Source organism: Acomys minous (assembly GCF_964271855.1).
Source record: "Acomys minous genome assembly, chromosome: 13".
In the NCBI taxonomy this organism is placed as follows: Eukaryota; Metazoa; Chordata; class Mammalia; order Rodentia; family Muridae; genus Acomys; species Acomys minous.
Window position 1 is genome coordinate 81,786,568 of NC_140495.1, and position 14,887 is coordinate 81,801,454.

The following is a 14,887-nucleotide window of genomic DNA, read 5'->3' on the forward strand; positions in this document are numbered from 1 at the left end:
GGAATGCAGCACCTGCAGGCTTCAGCCATTTTAGTGCCGTTGAGAAGAATCATCAGTCCTACGCTCCTTCCTCCTTAAATATTCCAAACCACTTACACTGATGGAGCCTTTCGCTTAATAGGACTTTTTACCAGAACAATGATATATGCCCGTAACGGGCTGTATTCAAATTGCCTTATTTCAAAGAAATGTGTCTCTGTGTTCAGATGGCGGCATGGCTCTAATTCCCTTTGTGTCCATCTGCTCATACAAAATTACATACTTTCGCTGATTCAAACTCTCTATGAATTGTAATCACTCAGAAACATTCGGCTCCACACCCAGTCCCCTCCCTCCCTCCACATAATCTCCTCAAACTCCCGCCTATCACTAGAATTACCCCAGTCCTCACATCTCTTTGCTTTGCAATCCCTGTGCGCATTCATAATGTCTATCCAGCATCCATTTTTTCCATTAATTACTTATCTAACACACATTGATAAAGATCTTATGAGGGCCAGTTTTAATTGCGAGCTTGGCGTAGCCTGGAATCACCAGGGAAGAAGGACTCAATGAAGGATTGTCTGTACTGGGTTGTCTCATGAACATGTCTCTTGGGGATTGTCTTAATTTCATTGATCCGGGAAGACCTAGCCCATTGTGAGAGGCACCATTCCCTAGGCGAGGGGTCCTGAACTATATGAGAAATGAGAAATGGAGCCAAGTACAAGCAAGCAAGCAAGCAAGCAAGCAAGCACGCATGCATTTCTCTCTATTCTTGACTATGGACCTTAAGTGACTAGCTCTTTGAAGTTTCTGCCTTGGCTTCCCCTCAGGGATAGACTGTAATCTGGAATTACAAACCAAAAGAAGCCCTCTTCTCCCTTGAGTAGCTTTGTTTCAGGGTATTTTGTCACAGCAACTGAAATGAGGACAGGACAGATTTATAATGTACCGAGAGGCATAGAGCAGCCCCACCTCCAAGGCTCGTGTTCTAAGGCAGGGGCTTGCGTTAGGGCATCACAAGTACATAGCTACACCTCAGGTGGAAGCTGTGACAAGCAAAAAGGGGGAAGAGGTTGCCTGAGACAGAGGAAGTAAGAGTTAATGATGAAATGAAGAGTGAGTGGGAGGGAGCAAGGCAAGGCTGGTGTCCAGCAGGTCAGGTCCTGGGAGCTCTGAGCCCATGGTCAACTCACCCTGCCCAGAGGGCCATTCACTCCAGGCTAAATGTCATTTGTGTGTCACTGACCCTCAGCTCTTCCATTTCCTTTCCACCCACTGCATTAGAACAGCTGTTAACTATTTTCTCTGAGATCCAAGTGCCTTCTCAGGCAAGGAAGGGGGAGTACAGGCAGCTGCAGACACGGCCGTGGATCTGTAGGGTTTAGTAAGGTGGGAAGAGCTGCCGGTGAGTGGGCGGGAGGGCAGAAGGGAATTTTATTCAAAAAGAAATGGTGAGAGAGCCAGAGCAATAGAGTGAAGAGATACTTAATGAAATCGCATAACTCATGGGCATTTATGATCAAATTATCTCTGTGTATATTTTATTATACATCTAAAGAGCTGGGGACTTTGTGAAACCAGCTCACTCATCCACTCCACTGGAAGGCATGTGTTGTATTGGGCAGTAGATCCCTGCCTGAGAACAGGTTATGTATGTATCATGGGACCAGCAAAACAGCCGAGCATAAGACCCTGTTCTATTGCTTTCTATGCCTGTGACAAGCACCACAGTCAAAGGCAATTTAGGGAAGAAAGGGTTTGTTTCAACTTCCAGGTCACAGTTCATCACTGAGGGAGTCCAAGGAAGGGACTCCAGCAGGAACCTGAAGCAGAAACCATGAAGGAACTCTCCTTGCTGGCCCGCTCGCCGACCCATGCCTAGCTGGATTCCTTATACAGCGCAGGAGTACCTGCCTAGGGTATGGTGCTGCCCACAGTGGGCTGAGCCCTCCTGCACCAATTAGCAGTCAAGACAGTTCCCCCTCCCCTAGACCCGTGCACAGATCAGTCTGATCTGGAAGAGCCCTGAATTGAGACTCTCTCGTCATATAACTCCAAGCTGAATCAGGGTGACACCTAAAACTAACTAGGGAAGAGCACCCACAAACACCGTGATAGTCCTTCTAAGTGGTAATCTTAGTTACGCCCTTGCTCTCCCCATGTTAATATAAAAGACAGGGGTGAAAGAGGAGCTAGCCTGCTCGGCTGCCATGCATTCATTAGCTTGCATTGGTTTAGAAATTCCTCACAGAAATATTTGAGAGAACTCACACCTGCCAGAACTCAGCCAGCCTGGGCTTAGTGACCGTACACTTTTAAGTGATTAGCATCCAGTTTGCCAGAATATTGTTGGTTTTGGAGATCTCTTTATGTATGCAGCACTTTTTTCCAAAGAGTTTCCTCAAAAACACTTTAAGCCACAATAACAGGGTACCATTTGGCCCCAGAGCCCGAGTTCGTCTGAGGAGAAGGAAAGAGAGTTGTGTGTGTGTTTGTGCTAACTGTAAACCTCAACAAGTGCCCTGGGAGTGACCTGAGGTCTCCTCCAGCCCAAACAGCAAGTGAGAAACCACTGGGAACCAGCGTTTGCTCCCCGCCCCTTCAGAAATCCAATGGAGCTGCTGTCAGCCAGTCCCATCCATCGCACACGTGGCTCCTCCTGAGTGTTGATCATGTTGTGTTTAGGCATGATAATACTGGGCCAGTGCCTGTCATAACTGCCCCCAGTCACTGTTAGCTTTCAGGAGCTATTTGTCCTCTTCAAAGCTCTTTAAAGGAAAATCTTCTTGGGGGCTATATTTATAGCAGTTAAGAGCTCTCGCTGCTCTGGCAAAAGACCAGAGTTTGGTTTCTAGCACCCATATCAGGTAACTCACAACTGCCTGTAAATACAGCTCCAGGGCTCTGGCACCCTCTTCTGGCTTCCATGGGTACCTGCTCAAATTCAAGAAAGTGTGAGTGACACAGACAGACACAGACAGACAGAGACAGACAGATGAATGTAGGATAAAGTCTTTTAAAGGCAAGAAAAAAAAAAGCAAACCTCTTAATTCATTGACTAGCTGAATTACTGATACCAGGCACAGTGTCTAGGCCCTTGAAGGCATTGCTAAGTGGGATGTGAGGCTCCATTCTTTGTTACTAACGGAATATTTGCCATTGTATGTGAAAGTCAGAGTGGAAGTAAACATTACAAAACAAACACACGACACCAACAAACCCAAAGGGGCTGAAAGAAAGCTCAGAAATTAGGGGCACATGCTGCTCTTCCAGAGGACCTGAGTTCAGTTCCCAGTACCCGTGCCAGGCAGCTCACAAGCTCCTCTAAATCCAGTTGCAGGGGATCCAATGCCTTTAGCCCCCATGAGTACCTGTACTTGTATACATATACCCCCACCTGGACATACACACAGAACCCCGCCCCCCAGCACACGATTAAAACTTAAATAAGTAATAAAGAGCTGGACCAACAGCTCAGTCAGTGGGTGCTTGAAGGGGAATCTGAGTTTAATCCCAAGAATCTGTGTCAAGGGAGGGGGCATGGTAAGAAAATTGCAATCCCTGTATTGGGAGGTGGGGGACAGGTGGCTCCCTGTGGCTCCCTGGCCAACCAGCCTAGCCTAGTTGGTGAGTTCCAGGCCAGTGAGAGGCACTGTCTCAAAAAAATAAAAATAAAAATAAGAAACAAAGAGGACAGATATTTGTAATGACATTCTAGGGATTGTCCTGTGGCAGGCATGTGCGCGCGCGCACACACACACACACACACACACACACACACACACACGAGCTGTATGACCCCCCCGCCCCCCGGCCTCTGATGCCTTTTACTGCAGAGCCCGTTGCAAGCCCCCTCTACTTGCCCTCATCACATCCCTTCACTGGGTCACTCTTCAGCTTTGCCTCTGCTCTGTGTGGTCTGGACTCACTGTGGTGCTCCAAGAGACCTGCCCAGGGTCCTCTCTTAAGAAAACAGGCCACATCCACACCAACAGCAGACCCTCCTGGACACTCTACCACAGCACTGATCTTTGTGTATGTGCACATGTGTGTGTGTGTGACACATGCATATGAGCATGTGCACACGTGAAGCCAGAGGAAGATGTCACTCTCCATCTTGCTGCCTTGAAACAGCAATAGAAGCTCACCATTTGGGTAGACTAGGTTGGCTGGTAAGTGACCAGCTGTGACACCTGGGACCCACCTGTGTCTATGTCCACCAGTGTTGGGGTGACAGGCATGTACAGCCACATACCACTTTTTACGTGGGTGCTGAAGATTTCAGCTCATGTCTTCATGTTTGTACAGCAAGCACTCCTTCGCTCAGCCAGCTCTTCAGCCCCCCTCTCCTGACCTTTACAACATTCCTCCAGAATAGTCAGGCACTCTAGTCCTATATTTACAGGGAAACATAAGCAAACACACTTTGGAGATTTTCCTAAGATCACACAGTGGGAAAGCTGGATTCTGCCTCCAAATCCTGGCTTCTTTATTCTATCACACATAGCCTTGTTTCCTTCATTTTTAAGACCACAATCCCATGTTGATGTTTAATTATTTTCTCTAGCAATTTTTGATCCCTTCATGCAGAGGATGTCGGGATGCCTGTTCTGGCAGGGAGCACCCGGAGGCCACCCCAGCTCTAGGGGATTAGGGCCTTATTGGCCAAAGAAAACTAGAGCCTTCCTCTCAACTGCAGAGATTAACCCATGAGTCATCTAGGGACCAAGATGCTCACTAGAGAAGCTCAGGATAAAAGGAAAGAAGTCTATTCTCATCTAACTTATGACCAAAGACATATATAACGTCGGGGGAAGGGTGGCAGTCATCCTTTGGCTCTGAGGAGCTTAACCTGTACCACATGGAAGACAGTGGAGACACAGGCATAAACCACTAACCCTGTGGATCATTTGTAGCCTACAGCATTCGTTCCCTTTTCTGTCCCTCCTGACTGGGGCCAGCATCATTTATAGTCTCTAGAACTTGCAACCAAAAGTGAACTCATTAATATTCAATTTAGTATCACCAGGAATGGTTATAAGCATATTCTTTGTGTTGCCCACATCAGTGTTCCCTAGAATGGTGATGAATATTAGCATTTATCTTATGACAGAGGTTCAGAGTCAGGAGGACAGTAAGATGCTGAACCGATGTTTTATAAGCATCCTTCTTGCTCACCCTTCATGCAGCTGGCCTTGGAAACCAGGAGAGGATGTTGGGAGTCCCTGGAGCAGGAGTTACAGGCAGTATGAACCACTCAGTGTGGGTGGTAGGAATCAAACTCAGGTCCCCTTAACCTTAACCACTGACCTATCCCTCCAGCCCTACGTTTTGTCATTTTTACATTGAAAGCTCTTGTTAAGATGACTGCTCTGTGCCCAGGTCCTGGGAGTCATATGTGTTTAGTTATTGTGTCTCGTATTCTCATTATTGAAAGTCCATTGCCAGGTATGGCTTTCCTGCCCTCTTAATGCCGTCATCTGTTCTCCTTCCCGCAGGTCATCATTGCCCTTTCGGAAAAACACCGTACACACATCCCTTACAGGAACTCCATGATGACCAGCGTGCTCCGAGACAGTCTGGGAGGGAACTGCATGACCACTATGATCGCAACTCTGTCTTTAGAGAAGAGGAACATCGATGTACGCAGTACATCTCCCTGAAATTCATCTCCCTGAAACTCTTAGGCTGGGTTTATGTGGCTAGGTGGGGAGGTGGAGTTGAGAGTCTGGGCGAGTTTGCATCTCTTAAGAAGCGCTGACTTACACTCTCAGAGGTAAACCCACCACAAGGCTCACAGCTCTGGGTTCTTTGCTGGTGTCATAATTAACTCACCTGAGAAGCGGCCTCAGGAGAACGGCTTGAAGAGGCCGTGTATGCCAATCTCAGAAGGCCTGATGGTATAAAAGAGAAGGAGTCTTCAGCTTCTCTTGCTCACTTTTGCCTCACTGATGAGATCTGGATATCTTGGAACTGTCCTGAGATCTAGTCCTAGATTCTCGCAGATGGTGGCACCCATGGTGCTTTAAAGGTGAGGGGATGCCGACAAAGAGCTTCCCTGGGTGGCTGTGGAGTCAGCCGTGGTCTTGTAAGAATCAGCTTAACCTCTTGGATGTAGACAGTCCCCCAAAGAGGAAAACAAAGCAGAAGGGTGCATCCCAAGACAGCGCCAATCACTCAGTGTGAATGCTGTAAAAACCTCTCCTTTGGTTTATTACAGATACCTTCCTACTCCGTGGTCTTGCATAGTTGCAGCTCACGGTACCTCCTATGGTTACACCTTTCCTGTGAAGTCCTGGTTTAAGAGTTGGGTACATAGCAGTTGCCTCTTGGGGCCTCAGGGTTGCCTATATTTTTGGCATTGGCATTTTACTAAACCAATACCATTTTAAAAGAAAGAAAATAGCATCTCCCTCGTTTTGAGGTGTAGTTACTTATTGTGTATCTTCCCAAACATCTTACTCCTTTTTCCCTTGTTAATGTAAATTAAGTTTTAGCTGGAGAGAAATTCCTCTCTATGCCATCATATTTTAAGAAGCTATTTTGTGGGGGGTTTTTTCTATAGGAGTCTATCTCTACCTGCAGATTTGCTCAGCGAGTAGCCCTCATCAAAAACGAAGCCATCCTCAATGAAGAAATTGATCCTAGGCTGGTAAGCAAATGCTTCATATTTGAGATAGGGACTTGTGTTGCTCAGGCTTGCCTTAAGCTTCATGTGTAGGAGGAGATAGCTTTGACCTTCTGGTCCTCCTGCCATCTGATTGGCACATTCCGCCAGAGCTGGTTTGTGCAGCACTGAGAAACCAGGGCTCTGAGCATGCTGGGCATGCGCTTTATGCACTGAGCTGCATCCGCAGCTCCAATAAGAAACCTTAATTTTAATTAGACTTAAATAAATGTATATGTGTAACATAAATATGTATGCCTAGCTGAAACTGGCCATGGGGCAGTGACTCTGTACTAAGCAGTGCCCTTAGTATCAGCATGCATTCACTGATGTCATTATAGCTGTCTCTGAGCATAGCAAAACTGAGGCACAAGAGCATGAAATAATTTGCTCATGGTCTTAGTGAGAGCAGGAGCAGACCCCAGATAGTCGGGCTCACGATCATCTGCTTCATGACGTACTGTTGTCCATCCTGGGCACACACCCAACAGGCTGGAGTGCAGTGGTGCCACACTACAACGGGAAAACACAATTATATTTAGATTCAGGTCTTAGCCTTTCGGGAAACATCAGTTTTCCTTTTTAGACCAAGTGTCAAGCCATCTTTTGCACACTACATAAAGAGAGAGAATTATTAAGTAGAAATATTTTATACAAGCATCTATTACTTACCCTAGCATCTCCTAAAGGTTACCTATAGTTTAATAGTTTCATGAAAAAATTATCAGTTTTCTTGATTTTATAAAAATAACTCCTGCTTTATCGAAGCAAATTTTTATGCAAGGAAATCATAGAAACATAATTCAATTACTTGCCTTGAACACATTTTCCCTTTGGGTTTGGTAAGTTCTTTGCAAAGGAAAGTCAGGCAACACTGAAGCAACTCAGGCCAGCATCCAAAATCTGTTTAAATATCTCAGATTTGTCAAATCCCGTGATTAAGGTTGCATATTTTTGAGTTACTCAGCTTTTCTCATTCCTCTAGAAAAGAAGCTCATGTGGCCTTGTAACATGCAGAGTTCAAAAATGTGAAACCTTGACAACTTCATTTTCAAATTTCTCAAACTCAAAATATGATCCCTGGCCACTGCTGTGTTCTGAATTCCTTCTTCTCCAGTCTCTGCCCTCCCTCTGTACCATCACTCCACTGAGGGACAGAAGCAAAGGGACAATGGAGCTGTCTGTTCTGCCCTGCCGGCCCAAGGGAGCCTCCCCTGCCCTGATGGAGAAATCAATAGGAAAAGCAGGGGCTTCCTTGCACCCACCTTGGTCAGATCATAGCACCACAGAGTTCTAGGGGATGGAGTAGAACACAAAAGCAGAGGCAAGAGTTATTGCATTGCCGGGGAATGTTGTCTATAGTCCCTGTCCCTCCTGCATCCTAAGAGCACCACTACGGGTGTCTCTATCCCTCCTGCATCCCAAGAGCACCGCTGCGGCTGTCCCTGTCCCTCCTGCATCCCAAGTGCACCACTGTGACCATCCCTGTCCCTCCTGCATCCTAAGAGCATCACTGTGGCTGTCCCTGTCCCTCCTGCATCCCAAGAGCACCACTATGACTGTCCCTGTCCCTCCTGCATCCCAAGAGCGCCACTATGACTGTCCCTGTCCCTCCTGCATCCCAAGAGCATCACTATGACTGTCCCTGTCCCTCCTGCATCCCAAGAGCACCACTATGACTGTCCCTGTCCCTCCTGCATCCCAAGAGAGCCACTATGACTGTCCCTGTCCCTCCTGCATCCCAAGAGCACCACTATGACTGTCCCTGTCCCTCCTGCATCCCAAGAGCGCCACTATGACTGTCCCTGTCCCTCCTGCATCCCAAGAGCGCCACTATGACTGTCCCTGTCCCTCCTGCATCCCAAGAGCGCCACTATGACTGTCCCTGTCCCTCCTGCATCCCAAGAGCGCCACTATGACTGTCCCTGTCCCTCCTGCATCCCAAGAGCGCCACTATGACTGTCCCTGTCCCTCCTGCATCCCAAGAGCACCACTGTGACTGTCCCTGTCCCTCCTGCATCCCAAGAGCACCACTGTGGCTGTCCCTGTCCCTCCTGCATCCCAAGAGCACCACTGTGGCTGTCCCTGTCCCTCCTGCATCCCAAGAGCATCACTGTGACTGTCCCTGTCCCTCCTGCATCCCAAGAGCACCACTATGACTGTCCCTGTCCCTCCTGCATCCCAAGAGCACCACTATGACTGTCCCTGTCCCTCCTGCATCCCAAGAGCATCACTGTGGCTGTCCTTGTCCCTCCTGCATCCCAAGTGCACCACTGTGACTATCCCTGTCCCTCCTGCATCCTAAGAGCATCACTGTGGCTGTCCCTGTCCCTCCTGCATCCTAAGAGCATCACTGTGGCTGTCCCTGTCCCTCCTGCATCCTGAGAGCATTGTTGTGCACAATTAGAAAAGATCTATTATTTGGAGGACAAAAATCAGTTAACAATTTATGGAAACCAAACATATAAGACATTTGAACCGTTTCTTTACTTTCTTTAAACTTTTCTGGAGAGACTTTTCTTTGAAGGATCTGAAGGAAGAGGACATCAGCGAATGTTTGGTGTAGCAGGTCTGAGAGAGATTTAAAGCAAAGAGAGATCAGGAGCAAAAGGCTAACAGCTGATAATTGAAGCAATTGCTGTGTTTCTTCCTACTTCTGATTCACATGGTAACCACCAAGTGTGCCCTGCTAGTCTCTGAAATAATGGCACCTAAAGCCGCACACTGGTGTTTATTATTTTTAAGGTGTGAAGCTTGCCTGAAATACAAGTGACAATCAAAATTTTGTCCTAGAGAGCAGGAAAGATGACTCAGAAGTTAAGAGCATTCACTGATATTGCAAAAGATTAAAGTTGCATTCCTAGCACCCATGTCAGGTGACTCACAACTACAGGTAACTGCAGCTCCAGAAACTGATGCCCCAGGCATCCTTGGGTGCCTGCACTCACTCACGGGCACGTTCCTACACACAGACATAATTTATAAAGTAAAAAGTTCATCTTTTTAAAGGAAGTGCCTAAAAAAAAAACACTCAAGACACATCTTGGCTGAGATTTCCTGTGTCTTATTCTGAGATTTTAATGGCCAGTATGGTGCCACCCTGCATGATCAGAGTCAACAAACAGCAGTACTTCAGAGTGACACAGTGATGAAAGGAACATGATCTGGGAAGATTTTGAGATGATTGGATGTGGCCAGAATCCACCCCACTCCCACCCCACCGCCCCCACATGCCTCTAAGTCCACAGGCAATCCATTGGCAGGGGAGCATGGCTTTGGTAATTTCAATACATGAAAATGGAGATTTCTATTTAACAAAATAGAAAAATGATTTGATAGTAGTTTTGGCTTGGAAATCCTTAGAAGATGCTGAACTGAAGGCTCAGTTGCTTCCTATGCAAGGATGAGGGCCTGAGTTTGATCCTCAGAACCCACATATAAAAAGGCCAGTATGGGGCTGGAGAGATGGCTCAAAGGTTAAGAGCGCTGTCTGTTCTTCCAAAAGTCCTGAGTTCAATTCCCAGCAACCACGTGGTGGCTCACAACCATCTATAATGTGATCTGATAACCTCTTCTAGTGTGCAGGTATTCATACAGGCAGAGCACTGTATAATAGTAGTAAATAAATAAAATAAATCTTTAAAAATAAAAAAGGCCAGTACGATGGCACACACTGGCAATGCTGCTGCACGGGAGGCAGAGACAGGATGATCCCTAGGACACATGCACCCCACATACATCCACAGTCACAGAGACGAAAGAGCTACAGCAACCATCTCAATGTAGGAAAGTTAGTAAAGTGAATGACTCAGTCCTTGTCCAGAGTTCTATTCTATATGGCTTGAAGGTTTCTGACAGTGTTTTCTGAAAAGACTCCAGCAAGTAAAACCCATGGCACTCTGTCCATTCAAATAAAACTCCTGGAGCATGCATCCAAACTACTGTTGTAATTTGGAAGGGCTGTCGGTCCTATTGATGCAGTCAAGGTAGCCCGAAACACACATATATGGAGTTCTGTAAGCATCTTCAGAACATGTTACTTGAGGGAGAGAGGGGCCTGAGGCTGCAGCTGTCCTTTAACGTGGACAGGCAGTGCTAACAAGGGAGTGGAGGTCAAGACCCTGGAACTGTGGACTGTGGGCATTAAACCTGAGATGTCTACTTCCCTCCCTAACACAAAACCAGTGAAGAGGGAGCCAGAAAAATAAACCTATTCCCTGACATGAAGATATGAAGAAACCAGGGCAGCCATCTACCATAGCCCAGACTCCAGTAGGACTGATGGTGTTTGGTGTGTGTGTGTGTGTGTGTGTGTGTGTGTGTGTGTGTGTGTGTGTGTGTGCATGTGCGTGTGTGTGTGTGTGTGTGTGTGTGTGTGTGTGTGTGTGAGTGCACATACACACCTGTGCATGCATTCACAGAAGCCCAACAAGGACATCAGTTGTGGTGTCCTTTCTCTTTCTTTCTGCACTGTGCTTTTGAGAATTACGTGGACTGGTGTCTGGCAAGCCCCATCAGCTACGCCTCTACTCAGTTCTAGTGTGGCAGGCATCCGCGACCATGATGTGAGCTCAGAGTGGGTGATGAGCATGGAAATCAGATCCTACCTGCCACATACATGTGCACAGGGCGCACACATGCACACACACACACACACACACACACACACACACATGCACGCACGCACGCACATAAAATCACGAGCCTATCTTTTGGAGACACAGTCTCTTACTGGCCTAGAGCTCAACAACCAGCTGGCTGGCCATCAAACTCCAGGGACCTGTCTCCCCAGCGTTAGGATTATGTGCATACACCACCACATCTGACTTTTCCTCGTAGCGTCTGGGGATCGCTCATGCCCTTGCAGAAAGGCAGAGAACTTATTGACTGAGGCATCTCCTCAACTCTAACAGAGCTGCTATATGTTATTGGAGTATTATATGCCTTTGAAAATTCATAAAGAGCTACCTAAACCAGTATAAGTGAGCTTAAATCATGTGTGAGGAAAAAATAACAAGATGCAATTACATGCAGTAATAGAACATTTACCAACTTTGAGGCACGCAAAAGGATAGTTAGTATACATTATATAAGGGAGCATACATGAAAGCATGCACATGGAGTAAACATATAACAGTGTAAGGGACGTGTTTTGATTACTTGTAACTGCAGTATAGACACTCCAGGAAGGACAGAAGGGGAACAGAGAGAAGTCTCAAGTTATATCTGTAATGATTTATTTGCTTTAAAAAATACAAAACAAGACTAGTTCTAGAGTTATTTTGGCAAAGTGTTTAGGTTAGGGACACAGAAGCCTTTTGTATTGTCCTCTATACAGTTTGTAGCCTGACATCATTAATCATTTTAATTAACTGCCCATGTGTACACAATTAGTACACACACAGCATATTTGTGGGAGTCACTTCCCTTCTTCCGCCAAGTGGGTCTCGAGGATTGAATTTGCGTTGGCTCCTAATCATGGAGCTATCTTGCACAGCCAATGGCTCATAACTTCCAAAGCTGCGTATTTGCTGCCTCCAAGTTTATGGTGACCAGAGGTGGACATGTGCTAACCCACTTCCTCCCCCCCCCCAACAGATGATTATCCGCTTGCAAAAGGAGATTGCAGACCTGAAGGCAGAGCTGGCCATGGCCACCGGAGAGGAGCGGACTGAGGCGCTCACCGAGGCAGAGATCCAGCAGTAAGCACAGACTCTCTTCTCTTCTCTTGACTCTTCCCTAGCAGGGAAACTGTTAAGTTCTGTGTCCACCTCAGAGCATGCTTTGACCTCCAGGGAGGGTCAGAAACTGGACTGAGGTGCCAGTGAAGAGGGGCGGTTCTTCACAGGAAGAGGGACAAGGCTGGCAGCAACTCTGCCGTCTGGGCTTTAGGAAGTAAAGGCTAGAGCCCAGCAGGGCTGGGAATACCCATCTCGGGCCAGCAGCCGAGGAGGGGCTGCAGACTGTTCACGCCATTTCTCATTACACGCGGGACGCTCTCAGCTGTGGGCCTCAGATCTGAAAAGATTTGAAAAACATCCTTGTATTAAGCCGCACCATGCTTCAGGCACCAGCATCTGCCGTGCCAGAGGGAAGTCTCTTCTTTTATACGTGGCCCATTTATTACAGTGCAAAAACTCGCATTTGGCAGGAAAGCCTGCATCCAGGACTTTGCACAAGCCTGGGCATTTTCACGCCAGTGAGATTTGCAGCCATGTGGTATGTTGCCATTCCTTCTCTATGACTGGGAGCCGTGGAGGTGGACTCTGTGGGTGGTTATTAAGGGTTTCTGTGATGCAGATGATGAGCAAGGCTCAGGAGGCAGTGGTGCACTCCATTTCCAGCTAAGTAGTAGAGCTGGGTTGGGGATGTGGCTTAGTCAGTAGAGAGCTTGTATACCACACATGAAGCCCTGGATTCTGCCCCTCCCCAACACTGCACAAGCCCAGCACGGTGGTGCATGCCTGTAATCTCTACACTGGGGGGCGGAGGCAGGAGGATCAGAAGTGCAGGGTCACCCTTGGTTGCATAGTGAACTCAAAGCTAACCCGGGATGCATGAGATCTTGTCTTTCTTTTATTTTGCATTAAAAAATCATTTTTTCATACAATATATTCTGATTATAATTTTCCCTCCTCTCAGCTCTTCCAAGACCCTCCCAACACCTGCACCCACCCAAATCTGTACCCTTTCTTTCCCTCTCTCATTAGAAAACAGATTTCTTGGGTTTGTTTTATCTTATTTTATTTTAAATAGATAGTGTTTTTAAACAAACAAGCAAAAAAAGAAAAAAGAAGTTCATAAGATATTTCTAAAGACACAGTGCCGTCTCACCCAATTCTCTCTCGAAAGAGAAATGGTGACTAAAGGAGAAAACAGTTCTCTTTAATCTACTGTATATGGAGGCCGGCCTCACAGGGTAGAACAGGAGAATGACTCTTGCAAGTTGTTCTTTGACTTTCACCTTCTCACTGTGATACACACAAGTATGTACACACATGCACATGCAGGAATGCACACACATACAGACACAAACACATACCATACTCACACATCAGACGCACACATGCACACACATACAGACACAAACACGCAGACACACACCACACTTACACATCAGATACACACACATAAATATACCAACACACATAGACACATGCATGCACACACATAGTCACAAATACACACACATCAGACATATACACATACACCCTCATGCACACCCAGACACACCCAGCGACACAGATACACACATCAGACACATGTAGGCACACACACACAAACATAAACACACAGGCACACAGGCACACACATGTACACACAGACAGAAACACACACTCACATGTACACTCACACACATGTGTTAAAAACATAAACTATTGTATCCCTGCCTGTGAGGTCTGGCTAAAGCACAGAGAGCCTTTGTCAAGGTTCCTGCTGTAACCAAAGCTCCACCCCACCCCTAACCCTGAATCATGCTAACTCTAGATCTTAGTATATGATGCCATGATGGGCAACCCAGCTCCCTGCAGCACCGCTGCAGACCATGTACAAAATTAAAGTTAAATATGCTGTCCCAAATTCAGGTATTAAAAATTTTATGTCAGGGCCAGAGAGTTGGATCAGCAGTTAAGAGGTTCCTAATTTGGTTTCCAGCACCTACATGACAGCCCACAGCCATTTGTGACTCCAGCTCCAGGGGATCTGATGCCCTTTTCTGGCCTCCAAGAGCACTGCATACATGAGGTGCATAAACATGCACAGAGAGACAACATGTATACACAGATAGCAAAAATAAACAAGTAATAGTCATGTTACTCTTTGACATGAATAGAGATGTCCTTGACCCTGAAGGGGCTCAGCTGAGAGTCAAGTCCCTATGGTGCACTTTCTCCTCAAAGAAAGGATAATTTTATCTTGCAAAGCATCACCACCCAGGAAAACTGAACCCCTGTAGGCCTTGTGCAGGGAAGTGAGTATACAAGGGATGGTACAGCCGAGATACTCGGCCATTGGTGAGGCATCCTAGAGGTCAACATCAATCAAAGCTGTGGGGGACAACATGACAATGTGATTTAGTGGAATTTTATTTTCTGTATTAATGTCTGGAAGTCAACTTTGGGCATGAAAGTTTTATTTTTATCTCATGATTTCAAAGGACTTATATTTCTGGGGCTCAAGTGAGGCACAATATCATGGCTCAGTAGCTTACCTCATGGCAATAGCCAGTAAGCG

At 46.7% G+C, this 14,887-nt stretch overlaps 1 protein-coding gene across 2 annotated transcripts in view; it reads left to right on the forward strand.

Moving 5' to 3' along the window:
- Positions 1–14,887, forward strand: part of KIF6 (kinesin family member 6) — a 284,573-nt gene that overhangs the window by 95,862 nt on the left and 173,824 nt on the right. For both annotated transcript variants that reach the window (XM_084753670.1, XM_084753671.1), the window contains exons 8-10: positions 5,484–5,627; positions 6,551–6,637; positions 12,251–12,354. In XM_084753670.1, coding sequence (XP_084609796.1) covers positions 5,484–5,627; positions 6,551–6,637; positions 12,251–12,354 — 335 coding nt within the window. The remainder of the gene's footprint in view (positions 1–5,483; positions 5,628–6,550; positions 6,638–12,250; positions 12,355–14,887) is intronic.